At 41.2% G+C, this 17,614-nt stretch overlaps 1 protein-coding gene across 1 annotated transcript; it reads right to left on the reverse strand.

The window, feature by feature from the left end:
• Positions 1–2,458: 2,458 nt before the first annotated feature.
• Positions 2,459–5,889, reverse strand: LOC105869145 (adenylate cyclase type 10-like). The gene is made up of 5 exons (XM_076002750.1): positions 5,601–5,889; positions 5,217–5,334; positions 4,622–4,820; positions 3,471–3,684; positions 2,459–2,667 (listed from the first exon to the last, which is right to left on the reverse strand). Exons 2-5 carry the CDS (start codon positions 5,246–5,248, stop codon positions 2,600–2,602), a joined length of 513 nt encoding a protein of 170 aa, XP_075858865.1. The 5' UTR covers positions 5,249–5,334; positions 5,601–5,889; the 3' UTR covers positions 2,459–2,599.
• Positions 5,890–17,614: the final 11,725 nt, after the last annotated feature.

Genomic DNA, 17,614 nt, shown 5'->3' on the forward strand with positions numbered 1-17,614 from the left:
ATACATACTCATCCCCTCCTCCCCCTCCATCTACCCAACACTTGATGAATGTTATTACTATATGTGCACTTAAGTGTTTGTCAGTTAATACCAATTTCATGGTGAGTACATGTGGTGTTTGTTTTTCCATTCTTGGGATACTTCACTTAGTAGAATGGGCTCCAGCTCTATCCAGGATACTACAAGAGGTGCTATAACATCATTGTTTTTTGTGGCTGAGTAGAACTCCATGGTATACATATAACACATTTTATTAATCTACTCAAGTATTGATGGGCACTTGGGTTGTTTCCACATCTTTGCAATTGTGAATTGTGCTACTATACACATTCTAGTGCAGATGTCTTTTTTATAGAACATCTTTTGTTCTTTTGGGTAGATGCCCAGTAATGGGATTGCTGGATCAAATGGTAGTTCTACTTGTAGCTCTTTGAGGTACCTCCATATTACTTTCCACAGAGGTTGTACTAGTTTGCAGTCCCACAAGCAGTGTATGAGCGTTCCTATCTCTCCACATCCACACCCACATTTATTGTATTGGAACTTTTTGATAAAGGCCATTTTACTGAGGATAAGTGACATCTCGTTGTTTTGATTTGCAATTCCCTGATGATTAGAGATGTTGAGCATTTTTTCATATATTTTTTGGCCATTAGTCCTATCTTCTTTTGGTAAGTTTTGGTTCATGTCCTTTGCCTACTTTTTGATAGGGTTGTTTGATTTTTTTTTCTTGCTGATTTTCTTGAGTTCTATATAGATTCTAATTATCAGCCCTTGATCAGATGTGTAACATGCGAATATTTTCGCCCATTCTGTAGCTTGTCTGTTTGCTCTTGTGATAGTTTCCTTGGCTGTGCAGAAGCTTTTTAATTTGATCAGGTTCCATTTATTTATCTTTGTTGTTGCTGTGATTGCCTTTGGGGTCTTCTTCATAAATTATTTGCCTAGGCCAATGTCTAGAAGAGTTTTTCCAACATTTTCTACTAGAATTCTTATGGTTTCATGCTGTAGGTTTAAGTCTGTTATCCACTGTGAGTTTATTTTTGTGAGAGGTGAAAGGTGCAGATCCTGTTTCAGTCTTCTACATGTGGCTATCCAATTTTCCCAGCACCATTTATTGAATAAAGATTCTTTTCCCCAGTGTATGTTTTTGTCTGCTTTGCTGAAGATTAGATGGCTATATTAAGATGGTTTTATATCTGGGTTCTCAGTTCTGTTCCATGGGTCTATGTCTCTGTTCTTGTGCCAGTACCATGTTGTTTTAGTTACTATAGCCTTGTAGTATAGCTTGAAGTCTGGTAAATCGATGCCTCCCAATTTGTTCTTTTTGCTTAAGATTGCTTTTGCTATATGGAGTCTTCTCTGGTTTCATATGAAGTGTACAGTTATTTTCTCTAGATTTGTGAAAAATGATGTTGGTATTTTAATAGGGATTGCATTGAATCTGTAGATCACTTTGGGTAGTATAGACATTTTAACAATGTTGAATCTGCCGACCCATGAACGTGGTATGGTTTTCCACCTGTTTACATCCTCTGCTATTTCCTTCCTCAGTGTTCCGTAGTTCTCCCTGGAGAGGTCTTTTACCTCCTTAGTTAAATATATTCCTAGGTATTCCTTTGTTGCTATTGTGAAGGGTATTGAGTCTTTGATTTGGTTCTTAGTTTGACTTTTGTTGGCATATAGAAATGCTACTGATTTCTGTACATTGATTTAAAAACTGAACAGATAATAACAGCTAACAATTACTGCCTGCTTACTGTGTGCCAGGAAATGTTCTAAGATTCATTTAAACTTCACAATGACATTCTTTTGTCCTATTTTTATCTCATCTATAATGTGGGATAATAATAGTACTTGCTTCATAGAGTTGATTTAAAGAATGTATTTCAAGCACAGAATAAGTAAACAATAAATGGTAGCTACCATAACATTAGCTAATCGACTTTATGGGCACTAGATGATTGAGTTATAAGGTATATTAGTGGGAAGATCATGCTTTGTGGATGAAAGACCATCAAACAGACAAAAGGCCAAGATGGCAACTCCAAAGAGAGAGGAGAAAAAGGAAGGAAGCTACAGTAGTACATATTCTGGCAACTTCACAATTTCATCTGGTAATGCCCAAGTCACATAGCACAAAGGAGAAATGGATTCCCACAACCCTACAATACTTCTGAAAAGACTCCTTGATTTCCTCGGAGCCTATTAACACATCTGTGACAAATGAGGGCAACACCAAAGCATTCACTAGCCTTCCTTAGGTAACAGCAACCCCTTTGCCAGGGTTTTGGTTTTCTATCTGCTAATGGATCCCACCTTATAAAAGATAGAATCAGTTACCCTCAAAGCCTCCCAGGCCTCCTGATGACCCCTGGTTCTCACTTATGCTACAGTTGTGCTAATGACTGTCAAAGAATTAAAAAATATATATATGTGGCATGCTTCGGAAACATAGGCTTTTATTTTGACAAAGATATTGATAGCAGTGACAGGCTAGTATATTTAGTATGTACACTATACAGTATCTTAAAAAGGAGAACTTGGGGCATTGGCTTTCCCTGTAAGAGAATCATGGTCCCTTCAGATTATTATTATTTTAACATATATATTCTTGAGTTTCTTCTGGATCCTTATTCTCCTTGATATCAGCTACTTTGTTAAATCCTGAAAAAGGGAACATAAAGAATATTACAAACACAAGGAATGTCCTAAGCAATTATAAGTTTTCCTAGTGGCTCTGAGAAAGGAGGAGAACTGTAGGGCCCTGAGGAAAGGAACTTTTTCTTGCCTACATCTTACCATTCAACTTCATAGACATTGCATTGTGACTTCTCCCTCAGTGACCATCCAGCTACTCCAAGGAAACAACCCAGTTGTTTATGTTGGGACCAAGAATGAACTTTCTATATCTAAGAGTTATATAGATGCTGAAACAAAGGGCTGGGAGAGGCTGAAGAAATTGCTGTTTAATAATATAAGGGACTCCTGTCTATCGAGGCTGGGTCCAGCACGAGGGAGAGGACTATGCTTAAAGATCAAGGATTAACTCTTTACATCTGTGTGTCCCTTTTTACTTTAGAGGTGCAGCCTTTAACTGCTTGTAAGAATCCAAGACTATTCTTTTTTGTTGCTATTGTTAAGACATTGTCTTGCTCTGTTGCCCAGGCTAGAGTGCCATGGCATCATCATAGCTCATTGCAACCTCAAACTCCTGGGCTCAAGCGATCCTCCTGCCTCCACTTCCCTAGTTTCTGGGAGTACAAGCATGCACCACCATGCCTGGCTAATTTTTCTATATTTTGTAGAGATGGGGTATCACTCTTGTGCAGGCTGGTCTTGAACTCCTGGTTTCAAGCAACCTTCCTGCCTTGGCCTCCCAAAGTGCTTGAATTATAGGCGTGAGCCAGTGCACCCAGCTGAGATTGTTCTTTGTTTCTTACACAAGGGTTTCAAGAAGGAATGCTTACTCTCTACTCCTAAATTTCTTTCACAAGAGTTGTTTTTCTTCAGGAATTCCTCCTCTATCCAAATCCCGGTCAAGCTGGTGTCAAAAGGTCTGATGGTGTTATTCAAGGACGTGGATTCTCTCTTTCCACATCTCATTACAGAGGCCTTAAGCTCAGAGACCCACTGATGATAGACAGGGCAGGTCACACATCGAGAGAAGAACTCCTCAAAGTACTGAGAAGAAAGGAAGGTCCATTATCTCCGCAATTAACACTTTCTTCCCCTAATACACCACTTCATCAGAACGTACCATAATCCCCACTCAGCATACTTACTCAGGGTGTGGGGGTCAGGGAGAGGAGTTATTGATGATAAAGTAGGTCTAGAAAATTGATTTTAGGGTACAGAGGAATTGGAGTATGTCTTTTTTTCAAGTTCAGATCTGTTTGTTTTAAAATTTTCCATTTTTAATTATTATGGGTACATAATAGTATACATTTATAGGGTACATGTGATGGTATGATACAGGTCAAATCATGGTAATTGGGGTATCCATCACCTCAAGCATTTATCATTTCTTTGTGTTAGGAACATTCTAATTCCATTCTTTTAGTTATTTTAAAGTACATCATAATTTATTGTTCACTATAGTCACCCCGTCATGGTATCAAATATGTTCATTCCATCTAACTATATTTTTGCATCTATTAACCATCCCCACTTTATCACCCCTTTATCCCTGCTACCTTTCCCAGCCTCTGGTAACCATCATTCTACTCCCTGTCTCCATGAGATCAATTGTTTTAATATTTAGTTCCCGCATACATCTCAGAAGGCAGAGCTGTAGGGAAGTGTATGAAAATTATAGACTGAGCCACAGAGCAGGTCCATTGAGAAGGGCTAAATGTTAACATTTCAATGGCATCAGGTAGTAGTTGTGTAAAGGCAGAAAGCTAAGAAACCAAGTCCTGACCTAGATGTAAGAATATCTGGGAGGGTACATGAGGTAGGTAGAAACTTTCTAGGTGGAGCAACAAAGGGCTCAGGGAAGAAAAGGAGACACAGCCAGGAAGAGGAGAAGTAGGGGAGGGATGTAGGTGCCAGAAAGAGTCTAACAGGGTAGAAGCAAATGAGTTAGGTGTTAGTTGAAGAACAGCAGAGAAACAGGTACCTGGAGGGTTTGGCTGCGAGTCACTGGGGGAATATGCATGAAGATACCCTCTGGCATTTTCTGTAACATTAGTACGTGGCACTCTAGAAATCGGACAAAGCCATGTGAACCAAATAGTGAGGCATTGGTTTTTTTCACCAACTGGCAAGCCTTGGTGAAATGGTGCTCAAACAGGTCCCACTGTGAGTCCTGGGCAAACCTGGGGAGAAAGAGTCAAAGCTTTCACTTCTATCTCCTTCTTACCAACCATGGCTCTTTCATAAACCTGTCACTTCTTTAAGGCTCTAAAACCTCCTGGGCAGTCAGAATTGTGATGCTGGAGAGTGGCCAAGGCTACGAATTCACACACATGGAGCCCACTGATATTCAGCCTTGCCGTGGGTTACTCTAGCACTGGAAAGTGACTGTAAACTTAATCCTCAACCTATAGGCCAACACCTGTTAAGGGACAAGAGCCATTCTAATAAGAAGGTATGGGAGATGAATGGTCTTTAAAAGTTGGTTAGAGATGTTGAATAGTCCTGCCTGGAGGGATAAGACACCTTAAATAACTTATATTTCCATCCTTTCCCACAAACCTCAAGAAAGACATTACCATATGGCCAGGGAGGAGTGGACCCCCAGCATGACATTGCTCTGAGAGGTTAGAACACAGCTGTGCTCATGGTGTTGAGTGAACTGCAGACACTCGCCAAAGGGCCAACACAACAATCCTGTGGACAGAGAAGGTAACTAGGCTAATGTCTGTTGTCACTATAGTAACTGGGGAATAGAAGGTATGTGGCACAGGGGGGGAAACAAGACCTCAAACGCAGACACCCCTGAGTCACAACAGGGTCCCCAGATTTTAAGGAGCCAGGGGAAAGTAGCCGAGGCCATGGCTGAGGAACAGGCTCATGACTGCCTGTGTTCCAAACCGAGGGCCCCACCTGAGGCCTGAATCCCTCCAGAGTGTAGTAGAGCCCTGTGCAAGATTTACCTTTTCCACAGAGCAGCAGATCTAAGCAAGCGGAGTAAAAGCAGGCCAGGCCAAGGACATCACGACCATGGGAAATGAGCGCCCACTGACTCTTCAACACATGGACACACAGATCAAATCTGCCGACAGACAGAGGCTCTGGGACCAGCTAGGGAGTGGGGAGGATGGTGCAGGAAAGGAGGGGAACTTACACTTCCAAAGCAGCCCAAAACCTCCCAGACCTCCTCTCCATAGCTCTATGTAAATAGAGAACATCTGTGTCTGGAATCAGACCTGTCTCTAGGCAAAGGAAGTGGGAAAATGCCTCAGATATAGTTTCTGGGGTCTTGAGCTACTACAAATTCCTTACCTTCCTGCAGAAAATAGAAAAAAGGAAAGCAGAAAGTTTGTCCAAGAGCCCCAGTGCTGAGGAATATGTAGCAGCCTGGAGCCTGCATTTCCACTCCTGACGCTCCCCCCAACCCTGAAGACAATGCTTCCTGGAGGGGCCAAGAGAGAGACATCTCTGGACATGGAGATGGAACAGCATCTCCTTCTCCACTCCAAACTTCTCTGGGAAAATATACCCACCCCTCTTAGTGAACAAATATAAATGAGAGAAAATGATCTTCATACTTCTTCTTCAGAAATGCAGATCTGAAGAGAACTGAAAGAACCAGATTCTCTAGAGCTGGTTTCTTGAGGTGTCTGCATAACTCATGTGCTTGAAAACCTAAGGAGGTTAAAAAGCATTGTGTGAAGCCTAGCTGCGAACCTGGGCTCTCTAAGAGCCGGGGCCCACTGCCCTCAGCCCTATTACCCAGCTCGATGGAGAAGTCCAGATGGCCAAGGCAGAGCTTGCTGTAGGCCAGGGCCTGCATGAGCTGGGCTGTGGCCAGCAATCCCTCCCTGGAGAAGCAGCACAGGCTGCTCTTCTGAATGGCCATCTGCTCACAGTGCAGCCACTTCTCCCTGTCGCCCATGTTCTGGGAGAACTGGGAGAGGTCCAAGTAGGTAGAGACAACCTGCTGGGCAACAAACATGGGGCAAAATACCCCACTGTAACTGTACATTCACACGACATTTCCACTTTGCCCCTTTTCTGTGTAAGAGCCTACTCTGCTGCCTTGCTGCTCACTCAGTCGGGACTCCTGGTGTCCCTGCCACTCGCTTCCACTCTAGCTAGGAAAACAAGCTCCTTCCCATTCCTGTACTTCTAATCTGCTCTTACTGCCTGTGCTTTAAACAAACCACTTCCTCTGCATGCCCCTCTTCTTCTTCTTCTTCTCTAATCCAAGACTTTCCCCTTTAAAACACGATCAAATTACTTCTTGTTTTCTCTAATGAAGGTTCTGAATCTTGCTCCTGAGAGCTCTTCAGAACTGCTCTCTAGATCTCTATTATGTGTATCTATATGCATATTTGACATAGTTAATGGCTCTTGTTGAAACTCTATCTTTGCTAGGTTGTCAAGACACCATGCTCTCTTGGTTTTCATCCTGTCTCCCTAGCAACTTATTCTCAGTTTCTTTCACTGGTTTCTCCTCATCACCTGACCTTTTAACACTGGAGGTGTTAACTCAGTCCTTGGACCTCTTATCTTTTCTATGCTCATTCCCTTGGTGTTCATCCAGTTTCATGGCTTTAAATAGCGCTTGCACACTGATGGCTCCTATATGTCCACTTCCAACTCAGACCTTTCGCATGAACCCTAGACTTGTGTATCCAAGTACCTGCTCCACATATCTCCATCTGGATGTCTACCAGGCATCTCAAATTAAACATGCCCAAAGCTGAGCTCCAGAATCTCCCCCTAAACATGTTCTTCTTGCAGACTTTCCCACCCCAATTAAGAGCAACTTTATGCCTTTAGAAGTTCCAGTCACAATTTTGGGATTATCCTTGGCTTTCTCTTTCTCTCATATCCCAGAACTGATCCATGGGTGATCAGTGTATCCAGTTAAGTCGGGGTTATTGGGGAACCATGCTAAAACCAGGAACTTGGCAGGGTCTTTCTCCACAGCACTTGACATTACTAGTGAGGTCTGGAGATAACGCAAGGACTTGCTCACCTGGGCTTCATTTGCAAACTCCTCGGCTGAGTTCTTCTGCATAAGAGTGGCCAGGCAGGCAAACCTGCGGCTACTGGCTGTGGCCTCCAGGTTATAGAGCTGCCAGAGTAGGGAGAAGCAATGCACCCGCTGCTGCAGGACTGCCAGGTTCTTCTTACTGTTGTGAAGCACGGGTGGTTAGCACACCCTTGCTCCTCACCAATGCCCAACTTTCTCTCCCCACAAAAGATCCAAGTCTACTCATTGTGGGGCCATCCATAGACTTTCAAACTCAAGAAATGTTCCTGGAATTCCACTGCACCTAACTCCATATAACATTTTAATTTACTCCTCTTAATCAGGAAAAGTTCAGAGAGAGATTTTTTTTTTTAAAAAAAGATTCATTCTTTGAACTCCTATTTGCTACATTTAATTGGCTGGGGAGTAAGGTGGAAAACCTAGACCTGTCCATTACGCACTTATCTGTTACATGCATATATGTATATGCTGATATGCTGTCTGTTGTATGTTTGTCTGTTAAATGCTTGGCGGTTACCAGATAGTAAGAAAAAAAGTAGTCTTAAGTCAACAGGGGGAAAACTCCAGCATGGATCCTACTTTAGCTACAGTTTTCTGTGGCCCTAAAGGGAACCAGGACAACTTAGCCAGGCTTCTCACTTCTCACTAGGGTTGTTTGGAGGTTGGCTCAGGAAACGGGAATGCCAATACTTTTCCAGGAATGTTTGGAAAAGGATACCAAACCAGGTCCAAGGGAAATTCCTTTTCAGCAGTTGAAGGGCTTGCCTAGCCAATTTTTTGGCTAAGGTGATCTGTCCCATGTTGAAACAGACCTGGAGATGGGAAAAGAAGAAGCAGCAGTGTAAACGTGGGGAAAGTACTGTGGACAAGGTTTTAGATACAACAACACACTGGCTCTCTCATTTTGAGATGTGTAGTTGGGGGTCACTGAGGTGCTACAGTGAGCTGGGTTGAAGCACGGCCTGGTCAGAAGTCACACTAACAAGCACCAGTGGGGCCATAAGTAAGCAAAGGGGTGAGAAGATAGGATTGTGGAAAAGGCATCTTCTTTCTTATCTCCCACACATTTGTCAGTGCTCAGCAGAGGAAGGCTGTGATTTGGAAAGTGAGGATGCTAGACTGTGATGAGATCGTCATGTGTGTGGAGACTCAGATGCTCTCACATGCCATGGCAAGCACCTAAAATATCACCTAATCTTGTATCTCTCCTTTCTAAACAGGTTGCATTACCAGAGTGAACGTGGGGAGTTGGAGATTATCCTATACTTTCGCATTCTAAGGCACAATCCCCCAAGAAAGTGACAAAGTCTATGTGATTCTGGAACAATCTTGGGAGGATTGTACAATAACTTCTTCTTATAAAGGGGAAGAAATAATCATTTAACTTTGCTCTGAAGACCTCTTAGTTGAAGCACAAATAATGTAACACCATGACAACTCTAATATTCCCTTTGGCCTTCAAAGTCATTATACACATTACGTTTATTCGCCTAACCAGATTGTCTTAAAGTTTGCATTAAAATTAGTTTATTTATACACCAATGAGCAAGTCACATGAATGGACAATTCACAGAAATAAATGCGAAAAACCAATAAACATATAAGAACAATGCATCTTATTAATTAAGAGATACATATTAAAACACAATATAATTTTCATCTGGGGTTAGCAAGTTTAGAAAAGACTGATAAATATTTGATGTTAGTAAGAATATAAAAATTCAAGGAAAACCTTGAATTGATATATTTTTGGTGGGCAATTTGGTGAAACGTTTATTAAATGTAAAATCATTTGCATCTTCTGCATTAGTATTTTCACCTCTGGAAATTTTTCTTATGGAAGTATTCTCACAAGAGAAAAGTAGATATTTAATAGGAATATTCACTATAGCAATGTTTATAACAACCCCTAAATGAGAGACAACCTAAATGTATGTGAAGAAGGGAGTAGCTAAACTATGACATGTCCAGCAGACCACTTGGCAGCTGTAACTATGTTGTGGATCAATATGTACACCAATATGCAAATATGTTCAATCTGTACTGCCAAGACTAAAAGCCAGCTGCAGAAGAAAGAGAATGTAGAATATGATCCTATTAAAAAATAATGGCAAACAATGACATGACTGTATATACAGTTGGTGGAATAAGCATAAAATTATTAACTATGGCAGGGGTGGCATGGGATTAGTGGGGAGCTCTTTCACTTTCTACATATTATATATTTATATATTTTGAATGTGTATAAACCTTTTATTACATTATCACATTTACAAAAAACAACAAAGATATTTTAAAAGAAACAATAAGGTAACCCTCAAGGAGAAATATCCAAAATTGCAAGGTCACCCCTGGCCCTCACCTCTGACCAAAGACAGCAGAAAGTGGCCTCCTCAAACTGACAGATCTTCACCTTGTGTTTTCTCAAGAATGAGAATGCCGAGGGTTGGCCCAGAAGACTGCTTGCCGTCCTCAAATAAAAGAAGGCCTTCAAACAGGACAAGGGATGAAGAAACTGGATTAGGACTAGGATGATGCTAGGGGTGAGATCGGGGCAAAGGCTGGAGTAGGATATTATGAGGGTCCAGATACAAATTTCAATGAGGTTTGGACTCTGAGTTAGAAATGGGAGGCGCGCTGCTGTGCCAGGGTCGAGCAGTGCCAGCACGGGCTGGTGCTCCTTCCCCACCACATTCCCACTTCATGTTTCTTCCCGTATCCCTTCTAGCTCCTCTTTCTCTCTCCCACTGTCCTCCACTTTTCACTCATGGTTACTTGAGAGTAAGCAATTTCAAGGGCAGAGCACAGAGCTTGCTCACCATGTAATTATCTGACAAGTCCAAGGAGGCGGCAGCAGCCTCCAGCAGGTAATAAAATGCACAGGTGGTTTTTCCAATGACCAAGCAGTGCTGGGCGAGGGGTGAGAGCACGAATTTCAGGATTTCCTCACAGTGGCAGGGCTTCCTGGTGAATAGGCCCTTCTCCGGGCTAGTCTCAGCCAGCTTCCTATTCACTTGATCCAGAAACTCTTCCTCTGTTCTTTGTGGAAAGAAGATGAAAAAGTGAGAGTGGCCACAAAGCTGCTACTTTTGTTAGGGCATTACCAGGTCTCAAAGTCATTTTTTCCAAGAGGCTCTCCTGTATAATTCATTATTTCTTTGTCTATCCTTCTCCTCCATTACTCTGTAAATTTTTGAAAATTTCAGGGAGCAGAGCTACAACTGCAAAGCTTTACTGGAGATTTTAAAAAGCCTAAAGTCAACCTACGTACCTCATAATCTAAGTGGGGAAATATCACATCTGAAGAGTAAACTAACAAAGTAAGTGTTAAATAAAACATAAAAATGATACAGAGCAATAAATAATAAAACTTTTTGTTAGCATATTTTAATTTTGTTATAGCACATTTCAATATTATTTTATACAACATCATCATCTAATTCTACAATGACCCTATCATTTAGGCAGCCAAAAATTACCTCTCTTTTATAAATGAGATTGAGGCTCAGAGAGATTAAGTGACTTACAAATGGCGTCACAGTTACTGAGAAACAGAACCCAAACTAGACTTCCCGTCTCCGACTACTAATCCAGTGTACTTTCCATAGGCACCCTGAGCTCAAAAGAGGTCAGATCTCTCTGAGCTACAATGACATAAAAAAGTAAAAGCTGAGGAAGGCGTTGAAGGAAGGTCAACATATTGATAAATGGAGGGATGCAGAGGCCACTCAGCATTTAAAAAGAGAAAGTTGTGTAAGCAAAGACACACAGGTGACTGTTGGGGTGGTTCATGTGGAATAGATTTTTGTTTGAAAACAGTAGGAAATCAGGTTAGATAAATGGGATGGGAAACTATATAGAGTGACTGGTGAGCTCAAGGTGGGGACATTTAACCCTTTGCACTCGCTTGCTTTTTTCTCATTATCCACTCGACATTATCCACACTTGACATCCGAGTGCAAAGGGTTAAAATTGATGGGATAAACATTAGAAAGCTAGGAGGTACATGGTTAGGGAATGGATATCTATCTTAATAGCATCTGGGGCAAAAATAATTGAGAAGACAAATTTATAGCTGGAAGAAAATCTGCTACATATTAAATGCATTAGAAAGCTATTAAATAAAGGTTTTCTTAACATGAAATGATTTCTCTATAGAGAATCAAAAATTGCCTTTCTAAATCTTCTCTGTTAACCTGACTTTTGGGCTGAGTACAGGAGTCACCACTCCTGGGTGGTCATAAGCCCTCCTGGCCTGCAAGTGAAGTGAGCACCCAGTATAACAGTCACCTGTCTCTCACATTTGGCCCCTCCATGTCTACCCTCAGCATCCATCACCTGCAGTGTTCACTCGAGAAGGCCTCCTGAGTGCTGGATGGTTTTGCCTGGAACTGAAAGCTACCTGTAGGAAGAAAAAATATAATTAATTATCTATGTTTGGATTAACAGAGGATATTTTAAATTCCTGCCTTTCCTCTACAGCAGGGTCCTCAAACTTTTTAAACAGGGGGCCAGTTCACTGTCCCTCATACCTAGTTGGAGGGGCAGACTATAGTTTAAAAAAAAACATGAACAAATTCCTATGCACACTGCACATATCTTATTTTGAAATAAAAAAACAAATGGGCAAAAACACCCGCATGTGTCCCGTGGGCCGTAGTTTGAGGATGCCTACTCTACAGCTTACAACACGAAATTAGGATAGCTTGTAAAATCCTTAATGACAACTATGTATGATTCAAATAGTAACTCACTCCTCATTCTCAAAACTTAAAACCAGTTCTTACCTTGAAGGAGGCCCTCAATGTTTGCTAAATGAAGAAAAAGGTGAATAAAGAATGTGTCCATCCTGATTTGATGGCTACTTCTAATAGTCGAAATCCCTGAATACATCTGGGTCATTACCAGAGCAGAGTGAAGTGCAGAGCCTAAGACCATGTGAAGAAAATCATGATAGCACAAGATGCCACAGTATGCTAGAGTCACAGTGGACAATGGAGGTTTCCAGTTCTACCTCGCTGGCCTTAAATAGCCTTTATCCTCCATATTTGACGCTTCTTCTGCAGCTGCCTTCTCACAGATCAAAACAGCAAATATTAGGAATGATGTCAGATGCTACCTAGGGGTTCAGAACATGGGTCAATGGACTGATAAGGAGTCTAAGAGAACTGTTAGAGGGAAGATTTGGGTTAAGTAAAAGGACTGGCTCTCTGATGGTAATGATGTCAAATAACAACTAAGGTAACTAAGGAAACTGGCAGCACAACTACAGGGCAGAGCTCCAGGGGCACCATCATATCACAGCCTTTGTAAATACTGTTCTCTGGAGATGGGCAGTGCCCGGTCTGCATGGCCATGCATGGGGGCTCTGGGGCTGGGACACCTCCTCAGGGTTCGGATGGGCTGGGGAGGTCCTGAGCTTCTCTCTTATATATGGGCCAGGCTGTTTCATCCAAAGCTGACAGTGACCTCTTAAAAGCAAAAGGTCATAAAGGAAATATGAACAATATCATAATTTCTTCACCATATCAGACTTAGGAAAGAACGAAAGTAAAAATGCCCACAGCATTCATCAGCCAATGACCAATTGCTCCAAGTCACTGGTCCACCTTCACAGAGTTGGGATAAGGTTACAGCTAGAAGAGGATCATAGAGAAAATCTCTCATTTTGGTTCTTCACCAGTAACTATCTACCATTTCCCCCATACCACCCTCCCACCCCCAATATCAAAGCCAACTTCTCTTTTATCTAAGTAGGGAAAGAATAGATTTGGTTCTTGAGAGCTGTCTTCAAATATGGAAGAGAGTACAACTATGAAAAACAGGTAAAGCTGCAAGGAGGTAGATTCCACCCTGATAAAGGAAAGAACTTTCTGACAGCTTGAGACAATGAAATGAGCTGTCCTTTAAGGGAAGCTAACTGAAAAGGTTAAAAGAAAGATGGATGCACTCTTGTCTGGGATGCAGTTTAATGGGCTATGGTGAATATCTAGCCACCAACACAACCTTCTTCAAGTACCTAACTCCTACGTATCCCTTAAGACTCAATTCTGGCATTCTCTCCTTCAAGGAGAGTCTCCTCTGACACTTTCCTCAGGCTGGGTTAATGGTCCCTTCTCAAGGGCCAACCTCTGTTTATGCCATTTTCATTGCTTTTACCATGCCATACTGGAATTCTCTGTCTATATATGCCTGCTTTACTCCCCCAAAACTGATAGCTTCAGGAGGTCAAAGACCGAAGCTTATTCACATTGAATACCTAACACCTAGTACAGCATCAAATACACACAAGGACTCAATATATGTGTACTAGGTTGAATAATAATAATGGTCATAATAAAAACAATAACCAAAGTGTATTGAGCACTCACTACCTGCCTGACACTGTTCAGAGAACATTACATATTTTAACTAATTTAATCCTCACAACAACCCTATGAGGTTGGTATTGTTATTTTCCCCAATTACTTGAGGTTAAGTAACTTGCCCAAGATTGCCAACCAAAACAAATATGATCTCTAAGGTTCCTTTTAACTCTGTGATTGCATTTTTCTTATCTCTGGTACTTTGGGGATAAGCAGTTCTTTCTACCTACTTTTTTCCCTTCATCTATTCCAACTTTTTGATGATGAGCTCTAAGTATATGAAGAAATAGAAGTGCTGCCTGCACATCCTCTTTCTGCCTCTTGGGTTTACCTTGGGGAGAAGGCAGCTGCAATTTGTCTGTGATCACTTGTGTTAGCACCGAGCCAGTGTCTTTGTAAGTGCAGAATCGGGAGGTCCCATTGGAGCTCTTAGTAGAACAAATTGCGAAGCGATGGAAGGGAACAAAATCCCCTCCATGACAGCTCCCACAGCGGCAGGCCAAATCTTGGAGAAAGCAGGCACACTCCAGGTGCAGAGCTATCTGCTGTTCTTTGGGCCACAGCTCCCAAGCGGCTTCCCTTAATAGAGGCACTCCAAATTCCAACACCTTGGTTTGAGGTACAGATAGTTCCTCTTGTAGCCTGAGCAGAGAGGCTGAGCCAGCATCTGAAATTTAAGAAAATCTAAGTGAGAGTCTCCCTCAAAGTTCTTTTATGCCACATTATGGCAAACTCCCAAGTATATGGCTAAGAGTTTATAAGAAAATTTTATTTATAACTCTTGGTTGGTATGACTGCCTCCTTTGTATAAAGAACTTTGCACCATTCTGAGAGTGATGTTGACCACACCAAGTATAAAATACAAGGAAGAAATGATCAGTGGTATAGAAGTATACTGCCAAGATTTCTTAATTGGTCCTCCTAAATTGAGATTTTACTTCTAATTATTATAAATGTCCAATCATCAGAAATGCTCTATACAGAGATAGGCCTCAAACATATTTCTAAGTTAAAGGGAAATTATTTGTGAATTATATGTATTCTGGGTAGTACATACTACAATTTTATTCTTTCATGTGGAATTTGAGATTTCAAGCTATTTATATCTTGCTTTGTTCATGTCTGTTCCAATACCACATGTGTTTATCTTCCTTGTAAGTTTCTAAGATTAAGAATGGTTTACCCTTTTTTCTCATTATTTGCACCTAGAAGCCAATAAAATATTATGGCAATATCTTCTGAATCAAAAATCAAAACATAAATACTAACACATGGGTTAACAAGAAGCTGGAATTATTGAAATTAGGACATTTCTGAAAAATACAGGATATTGCTTCCACTATAACCATGGCTCCTTCATGGTTTAAATGATCTTTTTCTTTCTGCTTCTTAGCCATAAACTTTGAGAGAGAGGCCCTCAAGGTGAGTGTGGTAGTGCACACCTGTAATTAGGAGGCTGAGACAGGAGGATTGTTTGTGCCCACAAGTTTGTCCAGCTAGTAAGGTCTTCCACATAGTAAGATCGTGTCTCTTGAGAGAGAGAGAGAGAGAGCGAGAGAGAGAGAGAGAGAGAGCGAGCCTTGATATACGATATTTTATTTATTTATTTATTTAATATATGATATTGATGGGCTTTCTGAACACAGATATCCTGGGGCTTTCTGTTCAGACCTGACAGAACAGTTCCTTCCTCACCCGACCTCACCTTTTTTCTTCTCTTTGGTTTGATTGATGATGTCTACAGAGGAGGGTGCTAATATGGGCTCAGCAGGAGGTCTTTGGCTCTTGTTGAACCAGTGGAGCACATGTATATCCATAAGAGACCTCAACACCTGGAATAGTTTATTTTTTTCCCAGCCAGGCAGAAGGTGCTGCAGCAAATCTATATGGAAGGAATGACCAATGACTGCAGCACACTTGATCAGCAACTGTTTCTCTGGGTCCAGTTGATCCAGTTGGTTTACTGCTATTTCTATAAATAAATAAATAAGCAATAAACAAGGTTTCTACAAACCGAGGATACAGCATGGTGATAAACTGTCCATCTTTAACCCTTTGCACTCGGATGTCAAATGTGGATAATGTCAAGTGGATGATGAGAAAAAAGCAAGCGAGTGCGAAGGGTTAAAAAAAAAAAGAGGTGCACTTTTCATCTGCCCCTACCCACTGCCCTACATTAATCCTCCTTTCTCCACTCAGCCAAACCTCTTGAAAGAGCCTTGTCTCCACGTTCTGATCTCCCACTCATTGTTTTACCAACAACAATAAGGTTTTTACTACACTACTGAAACTGTTCTCCCCAGTCACCAACAGGTTTTGTCAGTAGACCCAAAACTGTGCTCTGAATCACTCAACTACACTAACCCTTCCCATTTTCATGACCTATTAGTACCCAGAACCTTTTCTTCTTATTTTCAACTAAACTTGTAGGCCAGGCTTCCTGGTCCCAGATCTCTGATATTTATAAATATCTTAATTTACCTCAAGCATTTGAGTAAATCTTTTCACATTCTGATGTAAACATTAAAGTAGTCAGTATTAAACCAGTAAGTCACCAAGCCAAAAACCTTAGAATAATTCTAAACGTTTTCCTTTCCCTCACAACCTAATGGTCATCCTCTTTCTAAATGTCTCTTGTATATGTTTCCTCCTAAACAATTTTAGTATAAGTAGTCATTTTCACCTGGATCACTATAATACCCTGTTTTGCACATCTCCAATTTTTTCCCATTCTTATCCCAATAATATGTTAACTAATAGAATAATATATCTAAAGTACAAATATAATTATGTCAGTCCCTTCCTTAAATACTTTTTATAACTTATATGGTCTTTTACAATCTAGCTTTGGTTTTTCATTTAGACCGAAGCTTTGCTGAGCTATTTATTTTAGCTTGTGAGTTAACAAGGCCATTTTCCTTACCTGATAATGTTGACCTTGGGTCAATTTTCTAGCTGTTTCCTAGGATAGCATTAGAATTTCAACTGTGTTACCAGGTAATGTTGCTTACACTAAGAATGACCTCTGATTGGCAAACTGAATTTGGATTGGGAAAACTGAATGAACTGGTGGTCAGGCACAGCTTTGGGCTTCCTTGGCTTTAGTAATTCTTATAATAATAGGTCATGCCCCTTGTAGGACCTGAAAGCTACACCTACTGGGCTGTTATAAAAGTTTCTAGTTGGGACATGGGGCTTCTAAACACCCATGCATCATGGTCTCATTCCCCACAGCTGAGCTACTACTTGAGGCTCCAGACAATTGCCCCTGGACTGCCATGTAAACTGCTGTAGAAAACCACCTGTTGCTGTCCTGCTAGCATGCTGTGTTTCCTTCTAAGTATAAGTAAAGCCAATGCCAAGGATGTCAGTCACAGTTGTATGAGTGTAAACTGTCTAGCTGGACCTCAAACTTCCGGAGTGAAGAGCTTATAATAGCTAGAAGTCACATAATATTTATGATGTGCCATGAATTATTTCATTCAATCCTTTTTAGGAGAAAACGAAGCCAGAGGATAATGAGGAACCTACTCAATCACCCACCAAATTGCCAATTGCAATGACAGCTGTAATCAGTTCA

Source organism: Microcebus murinus, chromosome 5 (assembly GCF_040939455.1).
Source record: "Microcebus murinus isolate Inina chromosome 5, M.murinus_Inina_mat1.0, whole genome shotgun sequence".
Classification (NCBI taxonomy): domain Eukaryota; kingdom Metazoa; phylum Chordata; class Mammalia; order Primates; family Cheirogaleidae; genus Microcebus; species Microcebus murinus.